This window comes from Gadus morhua, chromosome 23, assembly GCF_902167405.1.
Source record: "Gadus morhua chromosome 23, gadMor3.0, whole genome shotgun sequence".
NCBI classification, from domain to species: Eukaryota; Metazoa; Chordata; class Actinopteri; order Gadiformes; family Gadidae; genus Gadus; species Gadus morhua.
The window spans coordinates 5,449,865-5,466,471 of NC_044070.1; the positions used below are offsets into that span (position 1 = coordinate 5,449,865).

The 16,607-nt window shown below is 45.1% G+C and overlaps 2 protein-coding genes across 4 annotated transcripts; both read left to right on the plus strand.

The window, feature by feature from the left end:
* Positions 1 to 911: 911 nt before the first annotated feature.
* On the plus strand, positions 912 to 10,037 carry gyg1b (glycogenin 1b). 3 transcript variants are annotated; one of them, XM_030349554.1, is made up of 8 exons: positions 912 to 1,105; positions 1,977 to 2,112; positions 2,215 to 2,389; positions 2,731 to 2,893; positions 7,261 to 7,387; positions 8,270 to 8,489; positions 8,652 to 8,678; positions 8,973 to 10,037. In XM_030349554.1, the coding sequence occupies exons 1-8, from the start codon at positions 1,099 to 1,101 to the stop codon at positions 9,126 to 9,128; spliced, it is 1,011 nt and encodes a 336-aa protein (XP_030205414.1). In that variant the 5' UTR covers positions 912 to 1,098; the 3' UTR covers positions 9,129 to 10,037. The 3 variants fall into 3 exon arrangements, with proteins under 3 accessions (XP_030205414.1, XP_030205415.1, XP_030205416.1); XM_030349556.1 differs by having other exon boundaries at positions 947 to 1,101; XM_030349555.1 differs by lacking the exon at positions 8,652 to 8,678 and having other exon boundaries at positions 913 to 1,105.
* Positions 10,038 to 10,452: 415 nt separating this feature from the next.
* On the plus strand, positions 10,453 to 16,568 carry bdh1 (3-hydroxybutyrate dehydrogenase, type 1). The gene is made up of 5 exons (XM_030349551.1): positions 10,453 to 10,742; positions 10,979 to 11,089; positions 11,258 to 11,399; positions 11,538 to 11,690; positions 14,741 to 16,568. Exons 1-5 carry the CDS (start codon positions 10,530 to 10,532, stop codon positions 15,205 to 15,207), a joined length of 1,086 nt encoding a protein of 361 aa, XP_030205411.1. The 5' UTR covers positions 10,453 to 10,529; the 3' UTR covers positions 15,208 to 16,568.
* The last annotated feature ends 39 nt before the right edge of the window (positions 16,569 to 16,607 follow it).

Sequence of the window (16,607 nt, forward strand, 5' to 3'; positions counted from 1 at the left end):
AAGAGCCAATGGTTTACTGTAGAGCCCTTTGTGACTGCATGGTCGCTCTTTATTCACTGGCAGTGCCCAAAAAGTGGGCGTGTGTCTGTCCATCATAAGCATTCTGGCCAGCTTCACAGTACGCGACAGCCATACTGTATCACTGCTTGCTTGGCAGTGTGTGCATTCCGCCGAGCACGTCCATCACAAGCGAAGACAAAAGGGCCAAAGATTTGTACAGAATGTATCTGAACCGAGTTCAAAGAGATTAAAAAATGCGGTTGAGGTAGTTAACTACGATTGAGATACTCGAAGGTAGTGATGATAGTAATGGTGTTTCTGTAGTTATTTGCAATTTGATTTTTCCTACCGACGTTGATACTACTCGGTATCGGTAGTATTGCCTTGCATTTCTAAACGATGAACCAAACAGTTCAACACAAAATCACCCTGGTGTTATTCATCCAAGTACTGTTATGGTACGGCGGACGTAGTACACTCTCTGTGCCACTAGATGGCGACAAGGTGTCATTGAAACGGGATGACAGTCTGCAAGCGGCCTGCGCGCTGTATGCTCCCACGTGTGTCATGGACTTGCTCCATTTTTCTTGTCATAATCATATTCACATATAGCCTACTGAAAAACTGACACGGTTTGCCATAATTAATGCATAGCAAAACATACTGTCCTGGGGGGACGACGCCAACGACGACGACGACGACGACATTCATGTGAAACATAAATGTTTTCCAATAATTGGATGTTTTCCTCAGGCCCAAACCCTCCATTTCGGTTGTACTCAAGTTTAAAACTTCGGACGGCCTTTGCATTGACATTTAAATATAGTATGAATGTGTTTTGAACTCCCTGAACTTACCTAGACCCTCACCACAGACCCTGGACAGGGCGGTTTCCAGAACACCGTGTACTGGTTCGTCGAGAAGGTCCCTTTACACGCGGGGAGAGGGGTGTGGGTGTGTGAAGTGGGGACGTCACGTGACTCTCCGGTGAGCCACGGTATAAATCCTACTCTGAGCACGCGAGGTCCTTCTCTCACGTGAAGGTGTCCTGTTCTGACGTCCCGGCTGCACCGTAGCTTCGACTTCTACTCTTCAGTCATGGCAGGTATGTGACACGATTGGAAATGTGTTATCATTTAATTGGAATCTAATGGATGGCATGCATTTTGCATACTACTGAAGTCTTAGGAAGATTGTGGAAAAGTAGCTGAGCATGGTTGACTGCAGGTGGTCTCAACTGTCGACAGTTAGAACATTTCTTAGTTATCCATTTATCGTTGTATCACAGTGTGGGGTGTGTGTTAACGCTTCAATCTGACAACCAGAATATCTGGGTTGCGTTGTCTTCTGAACAGCAAATACTGACGCACTGTTGAATGATGGATTTTACTTGGAAGAGGACTGCCTACTGAGGCGTGCTTTTGTATTGTTTCTTGAATTCTGACAAAAGTTTGAGTATAGCCTCTTGGCTACTCAAATGTGCACCAGTGTTGCTTCTGCATTGTTACTTTAACCACAAATAAACATGAATGAATGGTTGATTGTTTACACCGTCATCCAGAGCACATATTTATTTCACATACACATGAGAGCATATAGTTTCCTGTACTGTATGTCATTCGGTTTGACGATGTTCTCTATTGTGATTATTTGTGTTTTAAGTACATAGTTTGTAAGAACAACTATTTTCTTCGACGAGACAGTTGTTGTTCTGATACAAGGCTTGGCCACCGTCTGAAATGCCTCCCGCTGGCATTTGAATTGTTGATGTATGGGTTCATTAGGCCGTTGTAAAACAATTTGGCGTGAGAACTTGGAAGTTGTTGAGGTTGGATCTTGTTGAAGCATTTGGATATACCGGTGAATCACTAGTCAAACTTTAGCTTGACAACTGTTTGGACCCAATAGTCACATACATACATGCACGCATGCACAAACATACATGTTTATAATTTTTTGTTAATTCCATTCCACAGACCAGGCTTTCGTCACGTTGGCGACCAATGACAACTACGCCAAGGGAGCCATGGTCCTGGCCCGGTCTCTGCGCAACCACCACACCACCAGCAAGCTGGTGGTGCTGACCGGCCCACAGGTCTCCGACCCCTGCCAGTAAGTCACCATGGACCACCACCCCTCAGGAGGACCCAGATCAGCCAAGGGGGCCGACCGCAGGCTAAGGGCTCTGGTTCTCCCCCCCCCCTCTCCCCCCAGGTCTGTGCTGAAGAAGCTGTTTGACGAGGTGCGGGTGGTGGACGTTCTGGACAGCAAGGACACGGCCCACCTGGCCATGATGAAGAGGCCTGACCTTGGGGTCACCTTCACCAAACTGCACTGCTGGACCCTCACACACTACTCCAAATGTGTCTTCATGGACGCCGACACGCTGGTGGGTCACCGGACGGACATCTTGGAATATTTGACGGATATCGACTTGTTTTGGAATTGTTTGTATGTACTTCTCTATTTGTGTGTGTGTGTGTGTATATAGGAGCCCTTATGTGGGTATTGTAGTGGCCAGTATAATCCACTACCAGCAGAAAGGTACTGGGTTCGATCCCACAATGTCTGCAGTCTACCTGTTCTTGAGCCCGATGCCTGACCCTCCACCTGATCCATTGTAACCCGTCGGTGTTCACTGTATGCTTTGGATTACAGCCCGTGTCTGTAATTGCAGCATGTGGTGAACTAATGAGTCACGGTACCGAGTGCGTCCCTCTGTCCGCCCAGGTGGTCTCCAACATCGACGACCTGTTTGAGCGGGAGGAGCTGTCCGCAGCCCCGGACCCCGGCTGGCCGGACTGCTTCAACACGGGCGTGTTCGTCTTCCAGCCCTCCATGGCGACCTATGAGAAGCTGATGCAGTACAGCGCCGAGCACGGCAGCTTTGACGGTACCACTCTCAATCATTTGTTGATCCATGTGTTTTTTCTTTCATTGAAATCTGCTGAGGAAACGTATTATTTGTCATTTCGTTTTCATAGTGCAGGTCACCTGACTCTTGGTTATCTGGATATATTATCTTTATTAATATGAAACCTTTTTTTGTTTTGAAAAAGGCCTTTTTTTGTGGTTTACAGATATTTGTCGGGTGTTCGGGCATCTAGCTTGAAACCGGGAACATTTTGGAATCAAAAAGGGAGGTCTGATCTCCTTATCGGCACCTCGCTTTCAAATCCATTGTATTTGTATACAAAGGACAGTTTTCTCTGTTTGGCCTTCCTAGATGCTTCCAGGTTTGAACCTGGATTTTAAAGAGCTGTTGCAAATCGGTGGTCAAATCTTGACCGATTAACCCATGCTTGCTGTGTAGTTTAAGCCAAGCCATGATCACCCAGGTACAAGGCGCTTCCTGTCTCAGGCTGACCAGACACGCCAGGTTATTCTCAGGGGTTATTAACTCTCTTGAATAGGGGGCCGAAACTACAATTTGAAGAGGCTCCCTGGTTTTACACAGATCACTGGTTGGCATTCAGTGACTCTTGCAACGCAAAGGGATTGTGGTCTGCATCTTGGCGTCAAATCATGTTTTTCCTCAGTATGTAGCTATTAAATATAGTAAGTTAAATGCAGCAGACCCTTATGCCAGTTGCAGAACAAGCCACCCTTGTGTAACTCGATTGCATCACTGCAGTTTTTTGAGGGAGTTTGTCGTAAACCTTGAAGACAAAAAGTTTATTCATGGAAAGGTATTTTTTTGACCTTCGAAAGACTTGGGCATAGTCAAGTACACCATTTCATCACTTGGTTTCAGATTAACTTTTGCTTTGATACACTTGTTAGCGTCAGTGTGACGGTATGAAGAGCCAGAAAACATTTGTGCTGTGATGATACGTTGATGAGAAGTATATTGGACAGTGATTAATGAACTGTTCCTATTTTTACTAAGCATGTTTCTGCTTATTTATATCAACGCTAAACAGTTGCGTCTGACAGTTCAAACACATGCTGAAGATTGGAGTTTGATAGGAGGACATCTCCTGAGAACGTGTCTCTTTATTCTTCAGCTTTTGTCATCCACAAAAAACAACATAACTAGACTTTTGTGGGGCTTGAAAAACTCCAGTGGAATCAAAACTGAGAGTGAACCCTTTTCTTATCCAAGACATTAACGATGACGGATTTAGTTTTGTTTTTTTTGTGGTTGGTATTCCTGAAGCACCAATTAGTCCACTTAACGATGGCTCACACATTGTGAAGCGAACACCCAGTTCTCATCCACTCGCGGCTGGCAAGCGTTCAGTCTGTCTCGTAGCACAATAGACAACAACAAGCAGTTTACTCTAGTTTGTGGTCCAGAAACAAGCCCAGCCTCACCTTTTAGAACCCCCCGAACTGACACTCGGATGGCCCAGTGGCATTTTAATGAATAAAGATGTTTATATATAGCTGAGGATGGCCCCCTTATGCACACTGGTCCGTTACAGCTCTCCCTTTGACCTTTACACTAGCTTTAGCTCTGTAGGCTGTGTGCGTGTGTCACATACATGACATAACAATGTTTTCAACATGCCTATTTGCTAACCTCGGCCCATTGCACTTCGGGTTGTCCAAAATCATGCTCCATTGATTTCCCTATCACGTGGACTGATGGAAAATGACTGCTGTGCCACGTAGCGTGTATCTCTCTGGTTTTCAGTGTCCAGGGTTGTCTGTTGCCAAGAAAAACGGGCCCAGGGAGGGAGGGAGGGTGGGGGGGGGGCATTCCTGATGGGTTATACTCATCCTCCTTTTTAAAAAATGAGGATGCTTGTTCCCAAGCGTAGTTTGGCGAAGCGTAGTCTGTAGTGTGTTGGTTTGGTTAAACCACTGCGGCAATGAGTGTTATTTCTGACCTGAAGGAGCGTCTGGCTTCAGGGACTGTACAGACTACTTACTTGTTTGTGTGACCAGCCACGTTTTGACCACGAGTTTAACACATTTAACCTAAATGTAGTCTTTGGGCCAGGGTTTGTTATGCAGATGTTTGCACTGTAGATTGACCTGTTTGTCAGTGTCACTGGTCTGACTAGATAAGGTTGACCTGCTCCTATGGAAGATACTGAGACAATGATTTGTTGATAGCTTAATCATTGATTACAGATGATTTCATTCAAAGTCTGTAAAGTTGTGAAAGACAACTGAGTGAGGGAACAAATGGCATGTGAGTCTGTAAATAATGACTGGGGCTTTAGATGAGCTGTGAAAGACCAACATGCTATTAATACCTGCCCCCCCATCTCCCATTTGAACAAATCTCCCATGTCATATCCTATGTGGGATGGCATTCGACCCAATAGAAGTACTGATGATGCCATATCCCATGTCCTCCACACCACTCTCTCCCACCTGGACAAAGGGACTATAGCTCGGCCTTTAACACCATTGTGCCAAACATTTTAGTCACCAAACTCAAACATCTAGGTCTAAATACATCTCTCTGCTCCTGGGTTCTCAGCTTTTTGATGGACAGGCCACAAGCGGAGAAGATTGGGAGCTGCATGTCAAATACAGTCACCCTCAACATCGGTGCCCCCCAAGGATGTGTTCTAAGTCCCCTGCTTTATTCCATACACCCATGATTGCACAGCCAATTACAACTCAAACTCTATTGTCAAATCTGCGGATGATACAGTAGTGATTGGACTCATCTCCAACAACAATGTTACAGCCTACCTAAATGAAATTAAGATGCTGACGTCATGGTGCAATGACAACAACAGCCTTGAACTCAACATTGCCAAAACAAAATAATTGGTGGTTGACTTCAGAAGGGACAAGCAGAGGCTACATCACACACCACTGAACATCCATGGTGCCCTGGTTGAGACAGTGAGCCACTTTAAATATCTTGGAGTAGTCATCTCTGAGGACCTTTCATGAACATCACACATCTCCAACCTGGTGAAATAAGCAAGACGGCGCCTGTACAATCGTAAAAGCTGAACAAATTCAGAATATCCAGAGAGCTGCAGAAAACATTCTACTCAGCAACCATAGAGTATGTTATTTCTGGAAATATCACAACCTGGTACGGAAATAGCAACTCTCAGGATAAGAAGGCCTTGCATCGAGTTATCAGGTGTGCAGAGAAAATCACCAGCACTGCACTCCCTGGACTTCAGGTCATCAACACTAGATGTTGCCTGTCAAGGGCAAATACAATTTTAAAGGACTGTCATCACCCTGGCCATAAAATGTTTCAATGTTTGCCCCCTGGAAAGCGGTTTCGTTCTCAAAAGGCAAGAACAGAAAGACTGAGATTTTTTTTCCCCAAGCCATACGGACAATGAATGCAAAATTACCCGTCTTCATAAACTTTTTATTTTATTTTATTTAATCCCCAGCCCCCCTTCTCTTTTTGGAGTTGCAGTCGCAATCCCCATTTCACTGCTAAATACTTGAATATTGAATATTTAATGATTAAGATATTTGAAATTGTGTACCATTCCCACTGGCCTAAAGTTCTATCCTTTTTCCTATCCAACTTGAACATTATATTTTTTTCAACATTGTTTTAATTTGATGCTCAATTGCTTGTAATTCTGTCAAGGAAATGCCTTTTCAGACCTGTTCTGACAGGGTGAGAAAGATATGCGTGACGAGGAGGAAAAATGGCTTTGTGGTTCTGGCAGTTGCGACGTTTACACATGAGTTGGCTGTCACCATCTTTTAGCAAAGCTATCGAACCAATTGCCAAGTCTGTCAATACAAATCTTTGAGTGGGGATGCCTTTGGACGGGCGCATTGCTGCTTGTAATGTCACCCATTGGATTTCTCAATCCTATTCCAAATACAGTAGGACTGTATCCAAGAGGTCCCTTCCACACACGTTTGTTATGTGATGCGTTGACGTGGCAAGAAGAGCAATGCTGCATGGATACTACCCAGGGCTGCATGATTTAGATCATGCATTAATACTTTGCTGGCAAGCGGGCTTGACGCCACTAGAGTGTTAACCGTGCTTTTCTCCTCTCCATTCCTCCAGTGGTCACTGCACCCTCATCTCCAGTGTCCTTTCATCCATTTTTAGGATCTTCAATCTGTTGGTTAGTGCAGAATAGTCGATTTGGTTAGGGTGTTTCACTCCCAGCTTAAGGGCTCCGGGTTCAAACCCCAATGTTGGCCATCTAGCTGTAGGCATGCGTGCACAAGGATGTTACTCAAAAATAAACATAAAAACAATTATTAACAACTTTGTTCATTCATACAAAGTGTGAATGCCTTGTAATATGCCTCTCGAGGGGAGGGGTTGACCCATTTGTTGCTGTTCCTCTCCAGGGGGAGACCAGGGGGTTCTGAACGGGTTCTTCAGCAGCTGGGCCACGACAGACATCTCCAAGCACCTCCCCTTCATCTACAACCTCAGCAGCATCGCCCTCTACACATACCTTCCTGCATTCAAACAGTACGTATGCAAACCCACCACCAGCCCTACCACCATCTGACTTCATATCGAACCGTTCATACGAAGGTAAGTCTTTTAGACGTAGAAAAGCACTGAAACAAGGTATAGTGTGTTTCTGTCAGCGAGCTCCTCGGTATGAGACGCAAAGCCATGAGGTAAGAGGATATGGGGTCACATGAAGGCAGGTTCCTGCCCCCCCGTGACATCAGGTTACCAGCAAGGAAGAGCTTGGCCGGGGGGGCCACGAGGCCAGGCCCCCACTCATGCCTCCCCAACCATTCAGCCGGCTGGTCACCCCTCAGGTTCCAACAGCTGATGCCGGGGACCGAAATAGAGCAGGTTTTTTAAAGAACGGTCATACAAGAGTAACTGGCTGCTCATTGTGCTCTCTTTCTGGCTCTTCTCTCTCTCTCTCCCTCTCTGGCTCCCTCTCTCCATACTCATAACCCTAGACAGTGAGCATATCGATAACATGACCGTTGGCCAAAGGGATCAAAGCTGAATCACTTCTGACTCCAGCTCTGACAACCTTATTGAGGAACTGGAGAGGCTTCATGGCACCAGTGACGGGGGACACACCAGCGTGTGCTGAACTGGCAAATGACGTAGCCTTCATGCAATATGTCTTTACCGACGAGCTGCTCTGTTTAGATTTATTGGCCATGAACGAATATATCAAATCAACATTCTGCAAGAATACATATCCGCCATAAACACTTGCTGATTTGAGATGGATCCTATATTGTTTTTTCTTTTCCTCAATGGGGAGCTCTCTTTTTCAAAGAAGCAATGCTTACTTCCTGCCGTCACAATCTCATTTTAAAAGAAAAAAAAGACATAGTTCAGGTTTTTAACAGCGCTGCATTTGTTCCCCCATTTCAGGTACGGAGGCAATGCCAAGGTGGTCCATTTCCTGGGGCAGATGAAGCCGTGGAGCCTCACGTTTGACCCCAAAGCCCAGAAGGTCAGGGGGGGCTCCCAGGACGCGGTGGCCTCCCACTCTTCCTTCCTCCTGGACTGGTGGACCCTGTACTCCAGGGAGGTCCTGCCCCTGCTCCAGGAGCACTACGGAGACCAACCTTTCCACTCCGGATGTGTGGAGGTGAATAAAAACATTGAGAATTTAAATAGTATATATTTTATTTTAATATTCATTTCATGTTTTTCCACCATTTTCTTAAAATGAGTGCCTGGATTTGGATTTCCAGGGTTCTTTTTTTAAAGACTGTCTTTTTAAAAAATGTCCTCATTCAACTTCTCCCAGTACAGTGACGCCTGTGAGGAGGGACAGGTATGGGGTGGAATAATAATAATAATAATAATAATAATAATAATAATAATAATAATAATAATAATAATAATAATAATAATAATAATACAAGCTGGGCCTTGTTAACCACTACTACTGCCGAGTCCCGTCTCTGGTTGTTTGCTTTGTGCCGGTTGGAAATATCAATGCTTTTCAAACAATAAAGGCCACTGATGCACTTAATTCATTCCATTTTAAACCCTGAAGCTGGTTTTCCACACTCTTCCTTGGCTGGTATTTAATCGGTCACACCTTTTTGCGTCCTCCATCGTCCAGGAGGAGGAGTGCCAGGAGGCCTCTGCTGCTGCGTCCGAGGCCTCCCGCCTGTCGTCGGAGGAGCGTCGGGAGCGCTGGGAGCGGGGCCAGGCCGACTACATGGGGGAGGACTCGTTTGAGAACATCCAGAAGAAACTGGACGCTTTTCTCAAATAAAGGAACGGCAACGCAAGATCCCTCGCTATGTCACTACGCTCCGATTCCGTAGGTCCTCTGAAAACCAAACGACCCCCGAATGCACGTTCACCATCTCCCACCCACCCGGTTCATATCAGTGTTTCTAAGGTCTTAGGAAATTGTGTCATCCCCTTTTGCTATTGGTCCACTTTGTTTGACGGTACAATGATCTGACAATCAACTGCGATGTTGAGGCTAAATTGGAGGAATCTAGCACTAAAGTTTGAACAACATGCCTGTCATGTGTTGTACTGGGGGGGACAGACAGACAGACAGACAGACGGACTCAACCAGAACTTGGTCTGAATTCTCTGGACGGTCGGTCTGTGGAATCGTGGCGACATTATGCAAGATGAATTGATGGTAAATCATGTTCGCGATCATATCCGTATTTGTTGCAGGGTGCTGATCCCTTTTGTATGAATAACAATGGCTGGACTGTGGGTAAAAGACGTGGGTCTGGTTTTGTTTGTGGGCTGGACGTGTGTATATTCAATTAATTCTGTTTTTGTTTAATATTCAGTCCGTAACGATTTAGATGCACCTTTTTTGTGTCTTGGACTTCAAATTCCTTGAATCCTACACTCTGTGGGGGCAAACGTTTACAAACTTGCATCTTTAAAGAATGAAGGCCAACTTTTGCATGGCCCTGCTTTGGAAAATCTGCTAGGTGTCTTCCCTTAATCCACAAGATCAAGTGCCTTACACTGCAGCGCTTGCTCTCTGCTAACCTCGGCAGGCTGTCTTCCAGTGTTGCTCTCTCCTTTGTCAACAACCATAACCTTGTCACTGGTCTTTTTGCCAAACGCGTTCACTCCTGCTGTGTTGCTCCAAATGTTTGTCACCATGACTCTTGTCACCAACAGAATAAAAACACATTAAAAGGAATGATTGACTGAAGAGCTTTTATTTGTGTTTAATAGCTTGCTTTCATTAGAAAATGTGTATTTGGTCAACAAACTATTTGAAACAATCCTGAACAAACACTAGACTGAGTTAATTTGGGTTGGGATTTGACATGCGTTTATGACCTGTGTAAATAAAACTTCACTGTAGAGGGCGCTTGCTGGCCATGTCTGGATGTATAGGGTTGCATTGCCATCTAGTGGCCACAAGAATCAGCAATGCACAAATTGCACAGTGTATGCAATTTTAACAACTAAAGTAAGATTGGATCAATTATCTTGAGTACAACGATGTCATTCTCTCTTTGCACGATGGACACTCGAGTTATGACTCAAGAGTTATAGATCTATCATAATTCCCATGGCCAAAATACCTCGTGATCGGAACAGGGGGCAGGTCCCTCCGAGTCCCATGACGTATACTAGCTCAACCAGCGAAAAAGAAGGCAAAAAGTAAACACGTTATTTCCTTAAGATGGCCTCGACTTCTTGGGTTCGTGTTGTGCTCCTGGTGTCATTCTCGGTCCTTCTGACATTGGCTCTGGGCTTCGGGCTGCCTGCGGTCCTCAACTTAGCTGCCGGATGCTTCGGCTTTGCAGAGAAGAGTGTCACGGAATGCATCGTGTTTGTTTATTTGGTTTTCGTGGCATACGTTGCAATGCCTAGAGTTCCTAGAGGAGTGGTGGAGGTATGGTTGTTAAATTATGCATGGCTTGTTATGTTGTTACGCACAGTGAGGTGATGTGTGATGGGTCGTGGATGCTTGACTTTGCAGAGCTTCAATTAGGATATGTTGTAGTTTTGAGTGCTGACACTACCATTGCATTGTACGCCTCGTCGTTGTTAAAGGAAGTCATTGTTTACAAGTTGTATTTTTAATTAAATGGTGTACACATACCCTGGTGACCACTGTCGTTTTCCCAGGTAAAAAACAAAGCAGTGTTCATCACTGGCTGCGACAGTGGTTATGGCAAAGCACTCGCTAAACACTTGCACAAACTTGGATTCACGGTGTTCGCAGGCTGTCTTTTAAAGGTAAATGTTGCGTTTTTTATTCAAATGTATATGCTCTGAAGTAGCTTATACACTTTAGTTTGAACTTCAACTTCCAACATCGAATCTGTTTTCAATTACGCATTTATGTAGCTGTAACACTGACGTATTCGTGGTTGTTTTTAAAGTATGAGCTATGCCGATCTTCAGGATGACGATGGTGAGGGGGCGAAGGAGCTGGAGGAGCTCAAGTGTGATCGCATGAACGTGTTGCAACTCGACGTCCGCAGTGAGGAGCAGGTCACCAAGGCTGTGGAATATGTCCAAGAAGGTCTTGGTGACAAAGCAACAGGTATTTACATCAGTGATAACTGCAATGCATATGCAGTATATTACAGTGAACTTGGCTGTTAAGCCAGAACTAACGATTCTGACATAAAATGACAAAATCCTGTGTGTAGCCTACACCTTTGTGTTCTCTGTGCTGCAGGCCTGTGGGCGTTGGTGAACAATGCTGGCATTTCAACATTTGGGGAAGTAGAGTTCACGTCTATGGATACCTACAAGCAGGTGTCAGAGGTCAACCTCTGGGGAACCATCAGGGTCACCAAGGCTTTCCTGCCATTAGTCCGCAGGGCCAAAGGTCTGTGTGTGTTTGTGTGTATTTGTGTTTTAAAGAGGTTTGGGTGACCCAGCCAAGTGCCCAGCCAAGCACTATCAAATCACACATTTATTGTGATTGATTAATGTGCACAATAATGTGGACTATTGTGATTGATTAATGTGTAACTTGATTTGATGAAAAAAGTTGTGTTGTTTCCCAAAGGCGTTGTTTTGAGAAGTGGACTTGTTTAGTTGTAGGGCTGTCCCCCTACGTGGTTATACATAGGAGTTCTCGTTAAATCAACCAATTTAACCTCAGAGTAATGTTTGAGGAATTCCCTCTTTAGACAGCTTAACTGTGGACCTGCATGGCTGCCAGCTTTAGGGCCCTCAGGATTAACACAAAGCCTGTGTGGTGGCGTCCGGGCCCTGGTAAACCTTTTAAGGGCTGTTATTTCAGACGTGTAAGCTACATCAATAACGTGTGTGTGTGTGTGTGTGTGTGTGTGTGTGTGTGTGTGTGTGTGTGTGTGTGTGTGTGTGTGTGTGTGTGTGTGTGTGTGTGTGTGTGTGTGTGTGTGTGTGTGTGTGTGTGTGTGTGTGTGTGTGTGTGATACCTGACTAGTACTGATTTATTGTTCATGTGCTTCATCATCCAGGAGTTTGACACAGACGGCAGCCTGTGCCCATTTATTAAAGGCACCCAGTGCAACTTTCGAGGCTTAAAAATAAACATTCAATTTCTAGTCTTTTTTACACGTAGTAAGTTTCAATAACTCCATACCATTACATACCGACATTCAAGCAGCAAAGATGAGACGTCGTTGTGTGGTGAGAACTGATAGAAAATCGATAACAACAACAATGCCGCGATTTTCTTTATTTTTTGTAACCTACAATAAATAAAGCAGGCTTCCAGTCATTGGAAAAATGGCTTCTCCCCACCGGCGATTGTTGTTTACGATTTTCTATCAGTTCTCACCACACAGCGACGTCTCATCTTTGCTCCTTGAATGTCGATATGTAATGGTATGGAGTTATTGAAACTTACTACGTGTAATAAAGACTAGAAATGTAATGTTTATTTTTCATTGAATGTTTACATAAAGTTGCACTGGGTGCCTTTAACAGCCAAACTTTCGGTTACAAAAATGTATTTGTTGAGCATCGCCATGTGTCTTTGCAAGGTCTAAGCCTTGAAGGGCCCTTATTTTACTACTAGTCTGTAGGGTCCAACAAGGAGTTGACTTAGGACTTGTTCGATCCATCATACATGTCATGTCAAGTGGATTGATTTGGAAGTGGCTTGTAAAAAAATGGGTGAACCGAATACTAGGGATGCACCGAAAATTCGGCCACCGAAAATGTCCCAAAACACAATTCTCGGTTTTGGAAAAGGTCGGAAAAAAAACCCAAACATTTCTATTTTTGATGATATGAGAAAAAAATTCAACCAGTGTGGAATGAGCCGGGTGTGCTTTATCAAAAGAGAGATAAAAAAAGAGCCGCACGTGAATTTGTAAACAACTAAATGACAATACAAAAAAAAAGAAAAGCAGCAAAAGCCACATTCGGTATTCGGTTTCGGCTTTCGGCCAACTGTTTCAGTATATTCGGTTTCGGTTTCAGCCAAGAATTTTCCTTTCGGTGCGTCCCTACCGTAGCATGGTGGTAAAACAAGGGTCCGTTAACCAGCTCATACTGTCTCCTCGGGGCTCCAACCCAGAAACTGGGTTGAAACCCCAGAGAAAGGACCAAGTTTCTTTAGGTCAAGTTGGAGCCCCAGAGAAAGGACCAAGTTTCTTTAGGTCAGGTTGGAGCCCCAGAGAAAGGACCAAGTTTCTTTAGGTCAGGTTGGAGCCCCAGAGAAAGGACCAAGTTTCTTTAGGTCAGGTTGGAGCCCCAGAGAAAGGACCAAGTTTCTTTAGGTCAGGTTGGAGCCCCAGAGAAAGGACCAAGTTTCTTTAGGTCAGGTTGGAGCCCCAGAGAAAGGACCAAGTTTCTTTAGTTCAGTTTGGAGCCCCAGAGAAGGGACCAAGTTCCTTTTAGTTCGGGTTGGAGATCTGACGTGGGTACCAGAGACATGAACTTTGAAGGGTTCGAGACCCGAGTTCTTCCTGGGTTAGATTCCTAGAATCCAGGTTGGACTCCCAGAAAAAAGGACCACGTTCCTTTAGGTCGGGTTTGAGTCCCGACGTGGGTACCAGAGAGACCGTTGATCTGATCTTAAATAAATTTGTAAACAACTAAATGACAATACACAGAGATGAAAAAGGAGCCGATCGCACCTGTTAAAATGAATTAATGAAATTAATGAAAAGCAGCAAAAGCCACATTCGGTATTTGGTTTCGACTTTCGGCCAACTGTTTCAGTATATTCGGTTTCTGTTTCGGCCAAGAATTTTCCTTTCGGTGCGTCCCTACCGTAGCATGGTGGTAAAACAAGGGTCCGCTCATACTGTCTCCTCGGTGGCTCCAACCCAGAAACTGGGTTGGAGCCCCAGAGAAAGGACCAAGTTTCTTTAGGTCAGGTTGGAGCCCCAGAGAAAGGACCAAGTTTCTTTAGGTCAGGTTGGAGCCCCAGAGAAAGGACCAAGTTTCTTTAGGTCAGGTTGGAGCCCCAGAGAAAGGACCAAGTTTCTTTAGGTCAGGTTGGAATCCCAGAGAATGGACCAAGTTCCTTTTAGTTTGGGTTGGAGATCTGACCTGGGTACCAGAGGCATGAACTTTGAAGGGTTGGAGACCTGCTTTCTGTCTCGGGGTTAGAGTTCTAGAATCCGGGTTGGACTCCCAGAAAAAAGGACCACGTTCCTTTAGGTCGGGTTTGAGTCCCGACATGGGTACCAGAGAGACCGTTGATCTGATCTTAAATAAATTGCACTTTCTAAAATGCTTTTTTAACTTTGCCTTTATTCTCTATCTATTTTACTATTTTTTTTGCATACGTTTTCTTTTGCTTATCTATTATGTTATTTTATCGTATGACAATGTTTATATGTGAAGCACTTTGAATCTGCCTTGTGTATGAAGAGTGCTACATGAAGGAAGTGGCCTTGCCTTGATGAGAACTAACGGACTCTCTGCCCGCAGGCCGTGTGGTGAACCTCGCCGGGGTGTACGGCCGCATGGGCTGCGTCCTGCGCTCGCAGCTCTGCGTCTCCAAGTACGGCGTGGAGGCCTTCTCGGACTGCCTGCGCTACGAGATGAGGCTCTGGGGGGTGAAGGTGTCCATTGTGGAGGCCGGGAGCCTCGCGGGCGCCAAGGGCAACCTGGCGCGCGACACGGTGTCCGCTACGGCCAACAAGCTGTGGCACGAGGCGGCCGCCCCCGTCAAGGAGGACTACGGGAAGGCGCACTTTGACCAGCAGATGGCGCTGGTGCGCTCGGGCTGCACCGCCGGAGACCGCGACGTGAGGCCCGTGCTGGACGACATCACGGACGCCATCGTGTCCAAGAGGCCGTACACGCGCTACAACCCCATGGAGCCGCACTGGTGGATCCGCATGCAGCTCATGACGCACCTGCCCGCCGCCCTCTCAGACCGACTGTACTTCTAAGATGGCCACCGGGGAGATCGCAGAGTCGCCACAACCCCCGTTGGTAGTAAGCGGCGGGAACGGACTCTAGTGCAATTGGTCCGTAGACTCCACCGACTCCCCAGGCCTCCTCCAGACCTGAATCCACGTCACTCACAGCCTTAAATGCTCAAACGTTCAACCATTGCACTTTGATTCTCTGTTTGTTTATCCCGTTATATTCAGGTTAATACGTTCCACAGGGTTGTTGTTGCCTTATGGTTTGGTAACAGCACGGCTCTGAGAGTCCGGATGAGGAGAGCTTCAGGTTGGATGGTGATGCTGAATGCCAATGGTATGCTGCTGCATGGGGAGGGGGAATTGAAATGCCTTTTTCTTCGTTTTTAGCTTCTGGCCGAGACCAGGGCATTTCAAGCGGAGTCTCCTGCCGTTCAGTTGAGGCCCGCTCCAGGAACCGGCCGGGGCCGGCCGGTAGGACTGTGGGCAGACCCTGCCAGGGACCCTGGTTATGTAATGGAAACAGAAGCAGCCTTTGTCTAACGCGTTTCATAGGATCCCGTTAGTTGCTTTAACAATTTCGTTTTTTTCCCCCGCTGCAAGTGGAGTTTCATCATTCTATGGAAGCCATAGTTATGACCGGAAAAACGTATCAGCCTTAAATATGTCTGTTCAGATGCAGCGAAAAATATGGTTGTATTATTTTTGGTTATTAAATACAATCTTGTTAACCTTGGATTTAGTACCACTTGAAGCCACCAGGGAGTGTCAAAGTATTGGGTTTAACATTGTGGCCTTTGTGTTGGCTATCTGTTGGCTCCTCATCATTCACAGCCCTGCTGAGGATCACCATGTTAACAGATAGATAGGCACTTTATCTTGTAAGCACTAGAGTACAATTGTGATATTCTACTAGATATTGCCTGTAGGTGCTGCAATGATTTCATTAAGAATGAATGTCAAAATATGATGTCATGTCAGTTAAGTATAATTTCGCAAATGTTTCATGTGCAGAAAACAGTAATGCCAGAACCAGATGTTTAACATTAACATCATGGTATCGAGTAGGCTATGTTATTGATATGAACCGACTTTTACGTGCAACCCGACTATTCAAAATAGCCTATGCATTTAAATAGCATTAAGTCTTTCCACAATTAGGTTTCATACAACTATTTTCAAATTAATACCTAATTTATTTTAATACCCATGTGTCTACTTAAACTAGACACAGAAGATTAAGCATAATCACACGGATTCAATCGCCATCTTTGTCAATTTCAGATAAGTGTACTCAATTGAAATCCTTCCAAAACAATCAGCTCAGTCTTTAATGTCCTATCAAAGAAGTGATTTGTATCAATGAATAAAACATTTTAATACGCCCAAGTATCCAAAACTGTTAAAAAAAACAAAAAAAAAAC

What these genes read in the sequence shown, in the direction of transcription:
- bdh1 (XM_030349551.1), top strand. Translation starts at nt 10,530, where the DNA reads ATGGCCTCGACTTCTTGGGTTCGTGTTGTGCTCCTGGTGTCATTCTCG. An exon ending in TCTTGGTGACAAAGCAACAG is followed by an intron (nt 11,400 to 11,537) that starts GTATTTACATCA and finishes TCTGTGCTGCAG; the next exon opens with GCCTGTGGGCGTTGGTGAAC. An exon ending in ATTAGTCCGCAGGGCCAAAG is followed by an intron (nt 11,691 to 14,740) that starts GTCTGTGTGTGT and finishes CTCTGCCCGCAG; the next exon opens with GCCGTGTGGTGAACCTCGCC.
- gyg1b (XM_030349554.1), top strand. An exon ending in TACCTTCCTGCATTCAAACA is followed by an intron (nt 7,388 to 8,269) that starts GTACGTATGCAA and finishes CCCCCATTTCAG; the next exon opens with GTACGGAGGCAATGCCAAGG. An exon ending in ACGCCTGTGAGGAGGGACAG is followed by an intron (nt 8,679 to 8,972) that starts GTATGGGGTGGA and finishes TCCATCGTCCAG; the next exon opens with GAGGAGGAGTGCCAGGAGGC.